Source organism: Phaethon aethereus (assembly GCF_964289735.1).
Source record: "Phaethon aethereus genome assembly, chromosome: 15".
In the NCBI taxonomy this organism is placed as follows: Eukaryota; Metazoa; Chordata; class Aves; order Phaethontiformes; family Phaethontidae; genus Phaethon; species Phaethon aethereus.
In genome coordinates this window covers 16,223,659-16,238,444 of record NC_138591.1, presented here as the reverse complement: position 1 = coordinate 16,238,444, position 14,786 = coordinate 16,223,659, and the positions used below count along the sequence as shown (strand labels likewise).

At 44.4% G+C, this 14,786-nt stretch overlaps 1 protein-coding gene across 5 annotated transcripts in view; it reads left to right on the top strand.

Annotated features, from left to right (window-relative positions):
* NPRL3 (NPR3 like, GATOR1 complex subunit) overlaps positions 1-14,786 on the top strand; it is a gene marked incomplete at its 5' end in the record, with an annotated part of 45,286 nt that overhangs the window by 25,197 nt on the left and 5,303 nt on the right. For all 5 annotated transcript variants that reach the window (XM_082006831.1, XM_082006830.1, XM_082006829.1 and 2 more), the window contains 6 exons: positions 21-158; positions 906-1,062; positions 2,896-3,002; positions 4,296-4,425; positions 12,708-12,897; positions 14,037-14,229. In XM_082006831.1, the coding sequence (XP_081862957.1) occupies positions 21-158; positions 906-1,062; positions 2,896-3,002; positions 4,296-4,425; positions 12,708-12,897; positions 14,037-14,229 (915 nt within the window). The remainder of the gene's footprint in view (positions 1-20; positions 159-905; positions 1,063-2,895; positions 3,003-4,295; positions 4,426-12,707; positions 12,898-14,036; positions 14,230-14,786) is intronic.

The window sequence follows — 14,786 nt, the reverse complement described above, 5'->3', positions numbered from 1 at the left end:
GTATTTTCTTCCTATTTTAGTCTCTGCACAACAGGGGTGGTCCGTTTACATATCAACAACTGGCTGGAAGTGAGCTTCTGCCTGCCTCATAAAATCCATTATGTTGCCACAAACTTTATACCCCCTGAAGCAATTGAGAGAAGCCTGAAATCTATCAGGTAAGAGCAAGCTCTGTCCTTCAGAGTGTGTCCGGTCCTTCTTCCAGTTCCAAGTGTGGTGCCGCAAATGTCTGTGCTGGCACAGCTGGGGGATGGTGTGACACAGAGCTGTAGCGGTGGTGGAGGCATGGGCTGAGACGGGACTCCCTGAAGCTGATGCGGTGCTGCCATGATGCTGCCGAATACATGGTGGTGTGAAGCCACAGCCTTTGTGTTAGCATTAGGTGGTTGTAGCGAGGTGATGCTGCAAGGGAGGTCTGTGCTGTTTCCAGTCAGAGGAATTGTGTGTTCATTTTAATCTGTTGACCCAGAAATAATTTTGCTTCTAGAAGAGAGCGAGCCCAGGCCCCATGATGTCTTATTTCCTGCATTCCACGTATACAGCTTTTTACCTGAAAAGTAACTAGCTCTTGCTTTCTTCCTTTCTTCTACTCCATTCTGTATTTCAGTAATGCAGATGAGCAGTTTTCAGACTAGTTCTCCAGGCTTAATTGCATGCCAGCACAGTGCAGGGTTTTTTTCTAGTCACTGGGGCATCCAGTTACCGTATAACCCTCTATCCCCCTTTTATAGGGAACATCTTACCTTGTGCATTAAAATAAGCTTATTCTGAACCCACTTAAAGCAAAAGGATTATATTAGTTCTTTTTTACCAGTAGATTGACCCCAGGTATCACGATCTGCGAATAACTAAGCCTTCAGGAAAAGCTGAAGTTTACTGTGCAAATGTATTCTATCTTTCTGCAGGCCTTACCATGCCTTATTACTTTTAAATGATGAGAAGTCATTGCTTAATGAGCTCCCGTTGGACTGCTCTCCTGCCCTGGTGAGAGTAATTAAAACTACCTCTGCTGTGAAGAATTTGCAGCAACTGGCTCAAGATGCTGACTTGGCATTGCTGCAGGTACGGGGAACTGTCAGCCGCAGCTGAAATTCTTTTAAATCATGAGGTGTTTTCTTTCTGTGTGCCAGTGGGTTTCTGTGGTACGTGAGCATGTCAACGCTCTCGGTGTGAGCAGAGCGCACTGAGAAAGCGCGAGCCTTAGAGTGTGGGGAAAGGTTGGAGAAATGAAGGGCAGCGGTGCAGCGACGGTGCTTGCCAGCCACATCCGAATCACAGACTGTTGTGGGGTAGCAGGGGTGCCTGGAGGTCTCTAGTCCATGCCAGTTCTCAGAGCAAGTCCATTAAAGCAGGCTGCTCAGGAACATGTCCGTTCAAATTCTGAATACCTCCAGGGATACCTCCCACAGCCTCTCTGGTCCCTGGTCCAGCATTTGATCAGCATTAGAGTGAAAAACGTTCCTCGCATCTAATGGGAATTACCCATCTTCCACCTTGTGTGTGTTGCCTCCTGTGCCTATGCCCGTCTCTGCCATCCCATTAGGTAGTTAAAAGCAGATCAAATAGTACCTCTTGACTTACACCACAGTGGCCTGTCTTGGTTCTGCCATGTCCATGTGCAAACGGAGGCACCCAAAACGCAAGTGAAAGCTTGCAGCTGCCGTGGCCAAATACATTGCTTCCCCAGGATCTGCGAAGATCTTTTCTACTGAAGAGCTCTGAAAGCCTGTGCAAACCTACCTATCGATTTCCTTTGGTACATTAGTGCATGGACTTTGCAGCATCCCAGGAAGAAGCTCTAGTTCAGGCTTGGGCAAAAATTTTGAGCCAATCTCTCCAAGCCAGCAGCTCTGTCCGAATGCCTTTCCAGTATTGACAACCAGTTTTCAAATCCGAATTGCTGAAGGTGATGTGACAAGCCCTTGGAAAGGGAAGTTTGTGCCAGTGAGGTAATGAGACTCTGGCAATCACCTGAGACACGAGGTCACTGAGGATGGCTGCGGTCATTGTGGCCTTTTGCTTGTCGGGCCTGATGATTGTATTAGATGATCTGGGAGAGGGGAGAGCCACTCCGTGCTTCTCAGGGTTGATTTAGACCCGGGCATGCGATCTGTGCTCTGTGTGACGGGAAAAGAACACGGGTTGCCGTCTCAGATGGTCCTGATCGTAGGTCCATGCCTTGTCTTATTCAAAAGCAAAGGTCCTGTTTTGTAATAAAATTTCCAGGTCTGCTTACAGTGGTCTGTGGTGTTATTTGGTGTTATATAGCTACGGGATGAACTCTGGAAATTCCCTACTGCTTCTGTAGTTTTGTTTTCCACAAAAAAGCAAAGTTAAATGCATCTAATGATACAGGCTGGATTTTATGTCTTGTAGACGCTATTTATGTGGCTCTTCCAGAGCCATTAACAACCACTGACTTGTTTAATACATTAAAGTACTTTGTGTAACTCATTACTGAAATATCTCAGTGCATTAAAAAGGCAGTGTTGGTTTCCTTCATGTTTGTATCATAATAGAGGCTGTTTCTTTTGTTTTATTTTTCATGTACAACACTTAATACATTTTGGGCATAAACAAAAATAGGTTTTTGGGGCATGAAAAGTAACTAAACTTGTATTGATACGGTTTGAAGAAATTCCTTTAAGGCAGGAAGTACTAAGTTGCTTAGAAATGTGAAGCGAACCTCTGGAAATTCATAACCTTGTCAAATGCTTTTTGATGTGCCACATGTTATACTAAACCATGAATTTATTCTGAAGGCAGGGTGAAAGAATGGAACATTTTTCTTTCGTTTCAGCTCAAACAAGACTTTTCTGTAATTGTACAGAACTCTTGCTGAGAGTTTGAATTTTGCTTTTGCTCCCCTAATTTTCCCCTGTTTTCTCCATGCAGGTTTTCCAGCTTGCTGCACATCTTGTCTACTGGGGAAAAGCAATTATTATTTATCCACTGTGTGAAAACAATGTCTACATGCTTTCTCCAAATGCCAGTGTCTGTCTGTAAGTAGAAGGAAAACGTGTGACTGTAGCACCAAAATGGTGAGAAGTGCAGATATACTTTTCTTCCCTGTCTTACTGGATACAGAGCTGGATCTTTCTTCACGTATGAATTTGTTGAGACTGTACAATACCCAAACCATTACATGTGCCTGAACTGGCAAAGCCATATAGGAGTTTGTGTGCGGTAGAGAGGAACATCAGGGCGGATCAATATGCTTCTGCAGTGATGCAGGCCTTAAAAGCAATTACCTTACCTTGTGAAGCTACATTTACTATTTTCAGTACCCTTGCTCACTGAAAGTCCGTAGTGGAAAGGCTGTATGAACCTGAAGCTATATGGAAACATTTACAAAACAAAATACTTTATGATTAAGTTAAATAAATGAGTGTTTGATAGGACTATCTGTGTATCTGGCACAGAGCGTCACCTGAAATTAATCAAAAGTAGCAAATCAGGATAGTGCTGCTATCACTGTTTTATTGTTTCATGTGATGGCATTTTATACTGCTGTGCCTTCTTGCAGACAGAAGGCGATGCAGCCATTGTGAGAGCAGGCAGCGGCAATGCAAAGAAGATGGGGAGGCGGTGGTGGGTATTTTTGCTGTGCTGAAGATTGGCAACCCTTTTTGTGTTGGATTTTGAGACGTTTTTAGAATCTGCGTTGGAACTCAGTTATAGGAAAATAGTTTTAAATCAAAACTTCTGTGATAGAAGTATAAAAATAGGGCTGGAAGGGACCTTGAGGTCATTCGGGAACAACTGTGCCTGTGTCATACATGGCAGCGCTGTTCTTGAAGACCTTTGTAGATGGAAATCCTAAGACAGACAGTTTTCCTAATATTTAGGAAAATGACCCTCTTTTGCTTCTGATCAGTCATATCGCGTGTCCTGTCAGCATAGGCAGGGAGAACAGTCACATGTGCAGCTGCATTTTTGCATATTCAAAGATTGTGTGTATATCCTGCCCATCCCTGTCTTCTCTTGACTGCCCAATCCCTGTCCTTTGATCAGAGGCTGCGCAGGTCTAGACTTTATGATTTTTATTTTTCTCCATTGGATTCCTTCCACACCTTGAATAATGTACGGGAGCTGAATGTAACACCAAGATGAAAGTGCATATGCTTCTTGCTTACTTTTGCAGGATGCAACATGCCATAAACTATCCTTACTGTTTTTCTAGATCACAGAGAATATTTCATTTGGGAATTGGCACTTCTGTAATGCTTAAATGGGTAAATACTACACTGACCAGCAATATAAAACTGATTTCTGCCTTTACCTCTTTTCTATAGTTATTCTCCGTTAGCAGATGCGTTTTCTTGTCAGTTCCGGGGCCACAACCTGCCGTCGATGCTTTCCAAGTTCTCCCTCCCAGTGTCGCTCTCAGAGTTCAAGAATCCGCTCGCGCCGCCCGTTCAGGAGGTGAGGTGGGGCGTGTACAAGAGCTCCTCGTTCTCCTGCTAATGAGAAAAAGGAATGGGGTTGCTTCTGGAGTTACCCAGTCAGGAACCTGCTATGGCAGGTTTAGAAGTTGCCAATTACTGTGTTTCCAACCATATTTGTTGTTTCATATCCACATGCCAGAAAGCTGTGGGGGTGTTCAAGGTGAAGCTGTGCAGATGCTCTGGGCTAGCAAAGCACAATCCTAAAAGAAAAATCAGAGTGTTTCTTTTCCTTGAGTGATATAGTAGGGAAAACTGAAATTCCATTTGGTCTGTTGAAAACTGTCATGAATTAGTAGGGCTGAGTGCAAGTTTGTGGATTCCTCACAATCACATTTAATTTTATTATATTCCATCTGCTTTAAGTTCACAATCTGGTTTTAAAAGCCAACTGTCTATTCACTTAGCTTTTGCTATGAAACGAATTGCTCAAAGGCTGTTAGAGGAAGTAGACTCAGCATGTAGTCAACAGAAGTCCATGTGTTACAGCATTAGCATTTTAATGCTCAGATTTGGGATAATAATATATGGGTTTTGGATTTGTGAGCTGTTGTTTTTCTTACGCATAGATCATGGCTTGCGGCATTTCTGGGAACTGGTGAAATGCAAGAAGGAGCTCAGTAGTGCGAGGTCTCCCGGCTGACACACTGTTATGTTCCCAGATGAAGAAGCTTGGACCTCTAAACACAGCTCATTGTGGCAAAGGAAGCATAGGCAGCTTGCTTCAGCTGATTTCTTGTAGTGTTGTTTGTTAGCCTTCATACTTTGACTTGCTGGCTATGTGAATTTAGCCACTGTTCAAATATCTGGAAGATTAACGTCAATTGAGCACACAGGCACAATTGTGAGAGAAGACTTTGTTGTAATTGCAGGTTGGCAGAGACTATGATCGGAGATAAAGATAAGTAATGATGTAGCATCTAATCCCAATAGTATGTACTGGTCAGCTGCCACCTTAGGAGGCAGGGGAAGAGGAGTTTTACCATTTTGTCAGTACTTCATTGTAGTTACAGACAAATCAGTGTCCTGAAAATTGAAGCTGAATTAATAGCATGAATTTTATTCTAGCTGTAGTAGCTTCAGGAGGCATTCCTATTCTCAGTACTCCTTTTAAAATTAATTACTTGCCTTAATACTTCTCCTTCAATACTTCTGGTTGTTCTCAGACATCCTATTTTTGTTTAAAATACACAAAGACAGTCTGCCACTTACTGCTGCGGGTATGCCTTGAAACGACAGCGTGCGATCAACATTTGCCAGAGCTGTTGGAGTGCTAGAATGGCTCTTTTCAGAGTGTGCGCCTTCTCTCTGACACTCACCTGTCTGTGGTGGCATCCTAAAGGTCAACAGCAAGGCTTGTTTTCATCATCCTTTCAGCGTGTATGGAAGGATGAAGGATGATGTGAAAAGCTACAGAAGTGCCTTTCACAGTCTGAAAAGGGGAGGTGAGAACTGTGGTTGCAGCAGACTCGGGGCCACACTGGCAAGACACGCGCGTGAAGATGGAGGAGCCCACCATACCCTGGTGGGCTCTTTTGAGTCATGGCGAGCTTCTTTTTGCAAAGCTAAGCATGACAGTTCTTGGGGGAGTTTAGACTAGAGAGAGTTTTTAGATGTTTTCATATTAGTACATTTTCTTCTACTTGATTTACCTACGTAGAACTCCTTGTATTATTATTTTGTTAGAAAGTAGTCTTTTAAGAGAGATTAATCCAATCCCTGTCCTGAAGTGGTCAGGCTCCAATTGTAATTAACAGAGATCTTCGATAGAACAATTAATCTGATGAAATGTGGGTGGGTTTTTGTTCCACTGTGCAGTTATAAAAGATGCTGTACTCTGAACTGTAAATATTGTCAAATTGTATTTGCTTTGCCCTTGAAAAAAATAGTGAAGTTGGGACCTCTCACTGTAATTTTGTTCTTTGTGTATGTAGGAGGGGATCTCTTTTTTTTTTTTTAATTTTGAAGATTTTCACTAGTAGTCTGTTACCTTGTGCTTTTCATCATGCTGACTGTATTGTCTCTGTATTTCCGAAGGTCATCTGTGCTAGAAGGTCAATATGGTGGGAAGGGCTGTGTTTTCTGCAGAAATTGTTATGGTCTTATGGGATCCAGCCCATTTGATTCTTGTCTTAAGCCTGGGATTGGCTCCCTCCTTTTGGCATGTGCTTCTGGATGGACAGAGAGTACAGAAAGCATTAATAAAGCCCACAATACAAAATAGGAAAGCTGTTAATGAGCCCTTCCTCCTTTTTTTTTTTAATACAAAGTTTTACTGCTTGATTTGAAAGAAGACACAGTTATTTTTGTTTGCTTACTGTTATATGGGTTATATGGTTTGCTTACTGTTATATATATAATTGCTCCATTCCTTTGGGTAGGTGGAAAAAAAAAAAAGTGACACTGGCATATTTATACTTGGGGTGCTGTGGTATTTTTTGGCTGCTAGGAGCAAGGACAAGGACAAGACTGCCTAGAAAGATGGAGTGTATGTCTACATTCTGCTTTTGGTGTCTGTCAAGTAGGTAGGAGACGTCTAGTGAGTGGTGTCTGCCAGGACTGCCAGTGCTCTCAGCCGTGCCCCATGCTAGAGACAGGAACTCTTCTTGAGCCCGTCCTCTTGTCCTCTTTTCTTGCCTGGGATGATGAGCAGTATATTGCAGTTGAACTCTGTGGTTGTTGTATATCTATCAGTGGTCTTGTGCTTATAATTTGGGAAGATTTTGGTGTTCGTGTAGTGATCTCCATGCTGGCTTCCCTTTCTCTGTGTTTAACCTGCCTGGCTTGGATAGCAGTTGTTGCAGCAGCATGAGGATGAGCCTACGCCTGCAGCTCCGCCGATCTAACGATCGGGGCTGCAGAGAGGAGGCCCTGTTTTCCTTTCCACTCTCAGGTGTGTGCACACATGCCTTCCTCCTTTCCCTCTTCCCTCTGCGCTAGAGCTCTGGCTCCTCTCCAGCTTGACTCTATCCAGTTAACTTGTTTCAGCTGCACTAGTTTTCTGCCAGGTTAGCAGGTGGAATTCGCGCAGGGGGAGATCCAGAAAACTCCGGGGCTGGTGCAGAACGAGGGAGGCACTGCTGCAGCTGGGGTGTGAGTGAGGAAAGCAGAAGCTATCTTCTCCTTTTCGTGGTGTGAGTTAGCTCCACTGTGCTGTGTAGTCACCCAGACTTGCAGCAATCCATTGCAGGCTGGCACTGTCCTGAACGAGCAACCAGTTTAGCTCACACTGCTGGGTGCGGCCATGGAGTGAGGAGATCCTGTGAGCTGATAAAATAGGGACACTCATCTTCCCTTTTTGTGTTTTTACTGGAAAAGAAGCAGTTTGTACCTCCTCTACCCCGACCCCAGAGAAGCTGTCCTTCCTTCTGCTGCCAGTTGGTTCTGGTCCCTGTGCTCTCCTCTCACACGCGTGGCACAGCCTTGGTGTGACTGCAGAGTGGTCAGTGTGGTGCACACCCCTTCATGACCTGTGAAAGCACAGAAACACTTGATGACCTAAAACCTTTAGGTCAGCACGCGTTACATTGACAGAGTACGTGTACTAAGTGCTGCAGTTGGTACACGGGAATGCTTTAACCTGCTTTTCAGTGCAAGGCTGGCTTTGTACAATACCAAAGTTTCTTCACCCAGCTACTCTCTGCTAAATTTCTTTGCAAACCAAGAGAAAGGGATAATGCTTTTTGGCCTCCCCTCATCTGTGCATGATGGTCTCAGCTAGTTCATCTGTTTCAGAAGCAGCTATAACGTCTCTCTACCCTGCCTTGAGGAACAAATGTGGACTAGCAGGAGGGATCTTTCCACCGTAAGGTAGAAGGAGTGAACCTAGGTGAATTAGACATCCCATTTCCTCCTTGCAGCCTCTTCACTACAGTAGCTCTTTATCATAATGCACATTGTTATTATTATTGTAGTTATCTAGTTCTCCCTTGACGGGGCCAGGATAACTGCGGAAAAAAACAGATGGGAAAATATGACAGCTGGCACTGAAGAAAATACGTTTAATTTTTCACTTTTGTTTTAATAAGTCTGACCACCCTTTTGGGAGTAAGGCACTGGTAGATGAGGCCTCTGCCTTATGCATCTGGAAAACGTGCTGCGCTTTGTGTAACAGCTTGGTGGAAAGTGAGCGAGTATGTCAGGGGATGGGAGTGGGAGGAGAGCTGCATGCAAATACTGAATAGGCAGTTGTGTCTTCTGAGAGACATGCTGCAAATGGGAATGTTCTGCTGGGCATCTGGAAGGCATCAACAGCCATGGGAGCTTTTGTTGGCCGAGGTACGGATGTAGTATTAAGGGGCATTTATATTCACTTGGACTAGGTATAAAACCAGGGGGTATTAGCGTGGCAAGTTAAAATAAATATGTCTTCCTAGACCTAAATGGAGGGAATGCTTAATCTGGGAATTCAGAGCAGTTACCTAATGATTAAACCTAATATTAGACAATAAGTGTTTTGTCCTACATTAATAGGGGGTCTTCAGAGTCTGTTTTCTGTAAAATAGGGAGAGGTTTTAATAGGTGATCTGTTTTTCGTAAAACAGCATGGTTTGAATGATAAAGAAAGGTAATATATTTCAGCAAACATCCATTTACCCCAGCAACTTTGAAGGTCCTACTGAGCCAAGGCAGCCCTTAGTTCTCAAGTCAGACCTTGAAGAGTGGACGTGTCAAATAACTAGATAATCCAGACTGGAGAAAGGGGGCTCGTATACTTCGGTAGGCAAAACAAACTGTGTTTTAACTAAGAGCGTATCCTCCCGTAGTGAGAAACAAGCTAGGGTTGAGTGCTTCTGGGTTGCTGTTTTCCCTTCCCTTTCCTGAACCTGTTGCTGGTCCCAGTTATCTTGGTGTTTTCCTTAGCTTTTTAGGCCTGGGAAAGAAAACAGCCTTAAAGAATTCTTGCAGGAAATGCGTTGTATTTAACACGTTACTCAAGAGGGAAGAGAATAGTGAATGCTGGATCTTGTCCCTCCAAGACTTGGGGCTGAGCTTTCCTCTGACTGTCCCAAACTGCCCAGATGGGCTGACGTATAGTGCCTGTGTTTTCAGAAGCCAATACATCTTCTCTGCTTTTGTCAGTAAGCACAAAGCGACGTATTGTTACCAACGCCTTCTGTGCCGCCTTGCACGCTCTAACTTCGGCTGGGGCTTGCTGCGCCACGAGGTGGGGAGAAGAAGGGGATGGCTGCGAGCTGATCCGTGCCAGCAGGAGTGGTCCAGATGCTGCGGCAGACAGGACCCCCTCACAGCAGACTGGAAAGAGGCAGCATGGAGAGACGGGAAGGATGAAAGGAATATGGATGAAATTTAGAGTTGATTGTTAGTTAAATTAAGCAATGAAAAATGTTTTGGTTTATATTTCCGTCACGGTCCTGGCGTTTCAGCCAAAAAAGGCTGGCTATGGATTCCTGCCATGCCAGATGATGAGTGAGTGAGTGGAGGCAGTCCTGGGACTGAAGTATGCCCTTGCCTGGGAAGCTACTCCCAGCCCTTTTGGCTTCAGCAAGGAGCCCAGCTAATCAGTAGACTGAGATGAAGCACGAAGATAACCCTGTATCTCTGAGGGAGGAAGAGCATTTCTGACAGCCAGCACAGCACAGATGGGGCAGGGAAGCCTCCTCTCCCGCAGACCTGACTGTAAGCTCCATCAGAGCTCAAGAGGAGCAGATGGAGAATGGATGTAAACTCAGTGTTTGTGTCCAGAAGGACAAGCAGCAGAAGGTACTAGCAAAGCCTCTGCTAGACCTTAACAGCGAAGGACCTTAACTTGCTGCTTTTGGTAAGAAATAGGTTTAAACCTGGAAAAGTGGAAATGGTGTGAGGCACATTTGCAGTGATGGCACAAAGCACACCATTTTGGGCATGGTGCCAGTTGCAGGACACTGCATCGCTTGGGCTTTTTTCTAGGACTGGATTTTAAGAGGTACCAAATTCCCACTGAAGTCTAGCTTATTATAGATAACCGTCAATGATCATAATTCTCTTTTATCTAGGGATGGTCATTCAGTCTCACTTCAGTATGCTCTCAAGTTAGTCACAGCAAATCTCCAGCTCTCCGACTTACGGCACAAAGGCATTTGGCAGTCGTCGGTTGCACGACGTTACGGTTGTAAAGCTGTAACACCGCTTTTGCCAGGCTTCCTGTTCCACTGAGCCACAGCTGCTGGCTCAGGGGGTGGCTTTCTAGGTATTTGCACAAGAGTGTAGAGGTGAAGGTGCGTATGGAGAATTAGTGTGTTGGATAAGACTTTCCACGCACATGGAGCTGTAAGGAAAGCAACTGGCTATTTTTGTAATTATGTTAAACCACCAAAGTGACCAGTGGAGGCTGGTGTAGCTCAGGCCCGACCTGACAGATTCTGCAGGTCTGGTAGAGCTTGTCTTTACTGTCTCCTTGAATTGCCTCGGATTTTTCTAGGGTTATTTTGTGCTGTGAAACGTGTAGACCTCTTTCATTTGATGTGAAACTAGCTAATCAGGCATCGCTGTATGCCAGCAGGTTGGAAATTTAAGTGAAATACATGAGACTTCTTTTCTGCGCAGGCCTGCATCTAATCTAATCTAAGCAATGTAATCACTGAGTAAGCTTCCTCTTCTCTTCCAGGCTGATTTCAGATGTTCGCAAAACACTATGCATTTGGTATCTTGTGCCAACCTTCCTCTTCTGTAGATTTTTCTATTAAAGATGGAAAATGAATTATGGCTTTTCCAAAAAAGATATGTTTGAAGGCAATCCCAGATAGTATGTTTTAAGATTAAAATCCATTTGGCCCCCAAAAGTGGTAATCCCTGAGAAGACAGGGTGTGGGTCTGTCTGCAAACAGAAGACGTTTCTTTTGTGATTTGATAGCAGAAGAGGAACTGCAAATTATAAGATGTATGGAAAAAGGAAAATTATGTGGGCTGATGAACTTCGGTTTGGGGCTTTTATTGAGATTTGGCCCGTTATCCTGATGATTAATACACCAGAGCTAGCTTCCTTCTCAGAGTCTGAGCTCATTCTGCATGTGTTTCTCTCACCAAAACAGTGTTGGTTGCTATGAAATCCCCAAACAGCTTTTGTCAGTGAATCAGGGTTTTCAGAGCTGTTCGCTACGGGAAGGGTTGCCTGCAGTGATATGAAAAGGCTTTTTGTGCAGAAATTCAGACACGATGGTGCGTTTTGAACGCTCCTCCAAAACTCCTGAAAATAGGCTATGCCGAGAGCCTACAAAAGCTTGTCCCTCGTTCTGCCCACTGCTTTCAGCATCGCTCGTGGGACACTGGAGGTCTTCAGCTGCTGTAACACAAAGGTGTTTTGCCCGTTTTTTAATACGAGTGTCGTCTCTTGGTGCTTTTGAAACACTTGCCTGTCTGCACCCTAAAAACCTAGGTGCCTTTATGAGCTTGGCCTGCCCGGGTATTGCAGAGGGATGGTGAGCGAATGAGGAATATTAACGCTTTGCATTGAGAGGGGACTCCCTGGCAGCGGCAGGCTGCTGTCCCTTGCCAAGGATTCTGCTGCTGTTAGCGCTATTTCTGCATCGCTGGGTCCTGGCAGGGCTCTGATCTCCCGAGCCTCTCCCGTGGCTTTGCAGCAATTTCCCATCTGACGGCAAATGGCTCCTACTTCTGGGTACCTGTCTTGGTTGCTTCAGCTCTGCCCCTCTCCCTGGCTTTCTAGGGGAACCTGAATTTTAATCTGACTACTCTGGGATTAACCCTTTGGTGATTTTAGTGGGTCTTGTTTAGAAACCAGCAAACTGATCTCGGGGCTCACGCTGCTGGGCATCACAGCCCTGCACCTGGTTGACTCCTTTTCCATGCCTGGCCTCTCAGAAGAAAGACTATCCCATTTTTTTAGCACCTACTAAACTTGTTTTGTTAAAAGAGGACTGAACAGCTCTGGGTGGGGTTGTATGGCTAACGCCTTTTGTGGTGAGAGCATCAGTTGCTCTGCTAGAACAGAGCAGGTGCTGGGGCTAGGGCAAGGAGGCAGGCTGGTTCGTTTGAGGACACTGGCTGTGCTGGTCAGCGTTGCATAAAGACATACTGATCGTTAAAGGTTTGATTACAGCCTGAGCATCCACAAATGCTTTGGGTGTGATGAACATGTGTGCCTGGTCACCTTTTTCTGACTGGAGAAGAGATAAACCCGTTGTGTGGGGTGGAAAGCTTTTCTCTTTGTGACTTCTTAGTCACAAAGCCTAACCTTTGTGCACTGTTTTCCTCCTGTATTTTATTTCACAGGTGTTTAATACCTCATTTCTCACTCTGCAGACTCAGCTCATACAAATGGTGATATGGATGCTCCAACACCGGCTTCTTATTCAGCTTCACACTTACGTCTGTCTGATGGTGCCACCAAATGAGGAGGATTTCCGAGCCCAAGATGAAGACATGCCCTTTACTGCCAGAGTTGGAGGCCGAAGTTTAAGCACCCCCAATGCTCTCAGCTTTGGTTCTCCAAGTACGAGCACACTTTTCTCTGCTGTTCAGATTACAGCCCACTTCTAGAGCTTCCCTTAAAGACGCCTAGGGTAATCAGGCCTTGGTAACAGGACAATTTGTCCGTGCTGGAGTGCTTGCTAGTTAGGTCCAGCCCTTCTTAAATTTAGAGTTGGGCATTGGTGAAACTTTTAAGGGCTATTGTTTTTAAAAACAAGCAGTGCTTTGTAATTTGCCAAGTTCTTATTTGGTCATGTAAAAAATTTTTTATCAGAGGTACTTCTATTTTTTTCAAAGTAACTTCCTTGCTATACTCAGGAGTAACAGCCGTGACCTCTGGCTGCACCGTTGTTACTGCATGAGCTTTGGTTTTCAGGAGAGGAGGAAAATGGTGAGAATTTGTTTCAAAGAGCATTGGTTTCTGTGGGTTGTAGAGCCCCCTAAGGAGATGCAGAGCTAGCTGTCGTTCTCACAAATGGTGGATTTCTGTTTATGTCTCCGAATTTCTTTAATCTCCTCAGTGCCATTCTTCAGGGTGATTCCAGGAAAGCATTTTTTTCAAGAGTATAAATCAGATACAATTCTGAAATCCCCCAACTTTCCTGCCTGTGCTGTTATGAGCAGCATTCTCAGAAGGCCACTGAGGTTGGATATCGGGAGAGATTCTCTGTACAATCTTCAGCTTTACAGAAGTCGTGAATTAGGGCAGAAATCTTGGAATGTGAGTCAGATAAGTCTGTGATCTGCTTATTCTGGCTCACTCACAAGAGGATATTGCTTCTTGGCGTTTCTTTCTGCTTGCTCCCACCTTCTGTGCTGTTAGGCTTTTCATGTTACCACTTCACGGTATTCCAGCAGAGCTGGCTGGGAATTTTCTTTTCAGATGTTTTTTATGGACTGTTTATGGTCTCCAGAAGTACAATTTTCCACATAAAAAGATGACTTTGTTGAAACATTTGACTTTCCCATTGAGAAAATCACTGTGTTGTCATATGACTAATTGCAGATACATGTAGCATTTCGAGAGCCACTTTCTTTGCTCTACAAATCTGAAGGGATTATTTGGAAAGACTGCATGGAAACAGCCTGAATTGATAATCTTTGCATCATTATGCTGAGGAACATAAAAATTCTGTGTTTCTTTCTCTCTTCCCCTGATAGCTAGTAGTGATGACATGACTCTGACGAGCCCTAGCATGGATAATTCCAGTGCTGAGTTGATACCTGGTGGGGACTCACCCCTAAATAAAAGGATGACGGAGAATCTCCTAGCCAGCTTGTTGGAGCATGAACGGGAAGCTATCCTTAATGTCCCTGCTGCCCAAAATCCAGAAGATCTTCGCATGTTTGCAAGGTAGGAAATGAGGAGTGCAGAATGTAGTCTTTTCTTTTTCTTATCCTTGCTGTTTTATTGAAGGATTGGTGTGGTCTCTGAGCAAATTCTGTTAGCTTGGGATTTGGAGGATAAATTCTTCCTAGGTTTGTCCCCCTTATACCTATTTCATCTGTGTACATCAGAGTTTGACAAAAACTAATATACGTGTTACAATAACACTTGTTAACAAAGAGTCCTGGATGTGTGAAGGAGCATCAGGGCATATGGTTGGACAACACGGACTTCACTGCTTGCCTGCCAGTTTTCCTGCGTCCACACATGGTAGACATAAAACTGCATAGCCTGAAAAAAACCTTCTAAGCATGCAAAGCAAAGACCCGGTCATGCTGATGCTGTCATTTTGTGTCCGTTGATCTTTCCAAGCCAGCTATCCTTTGTTGTAAGGTTTGTAAACTCCATGCAAACACGAGACAGAGAAAAAGAGCATCGGACACAAAGCCAGCCTGAATACTTTTGCAGACCAGTCTACAAAGGTTTCAAGGTCTGTTTTGCAGAGAGGACCTGCTAATTTGGTT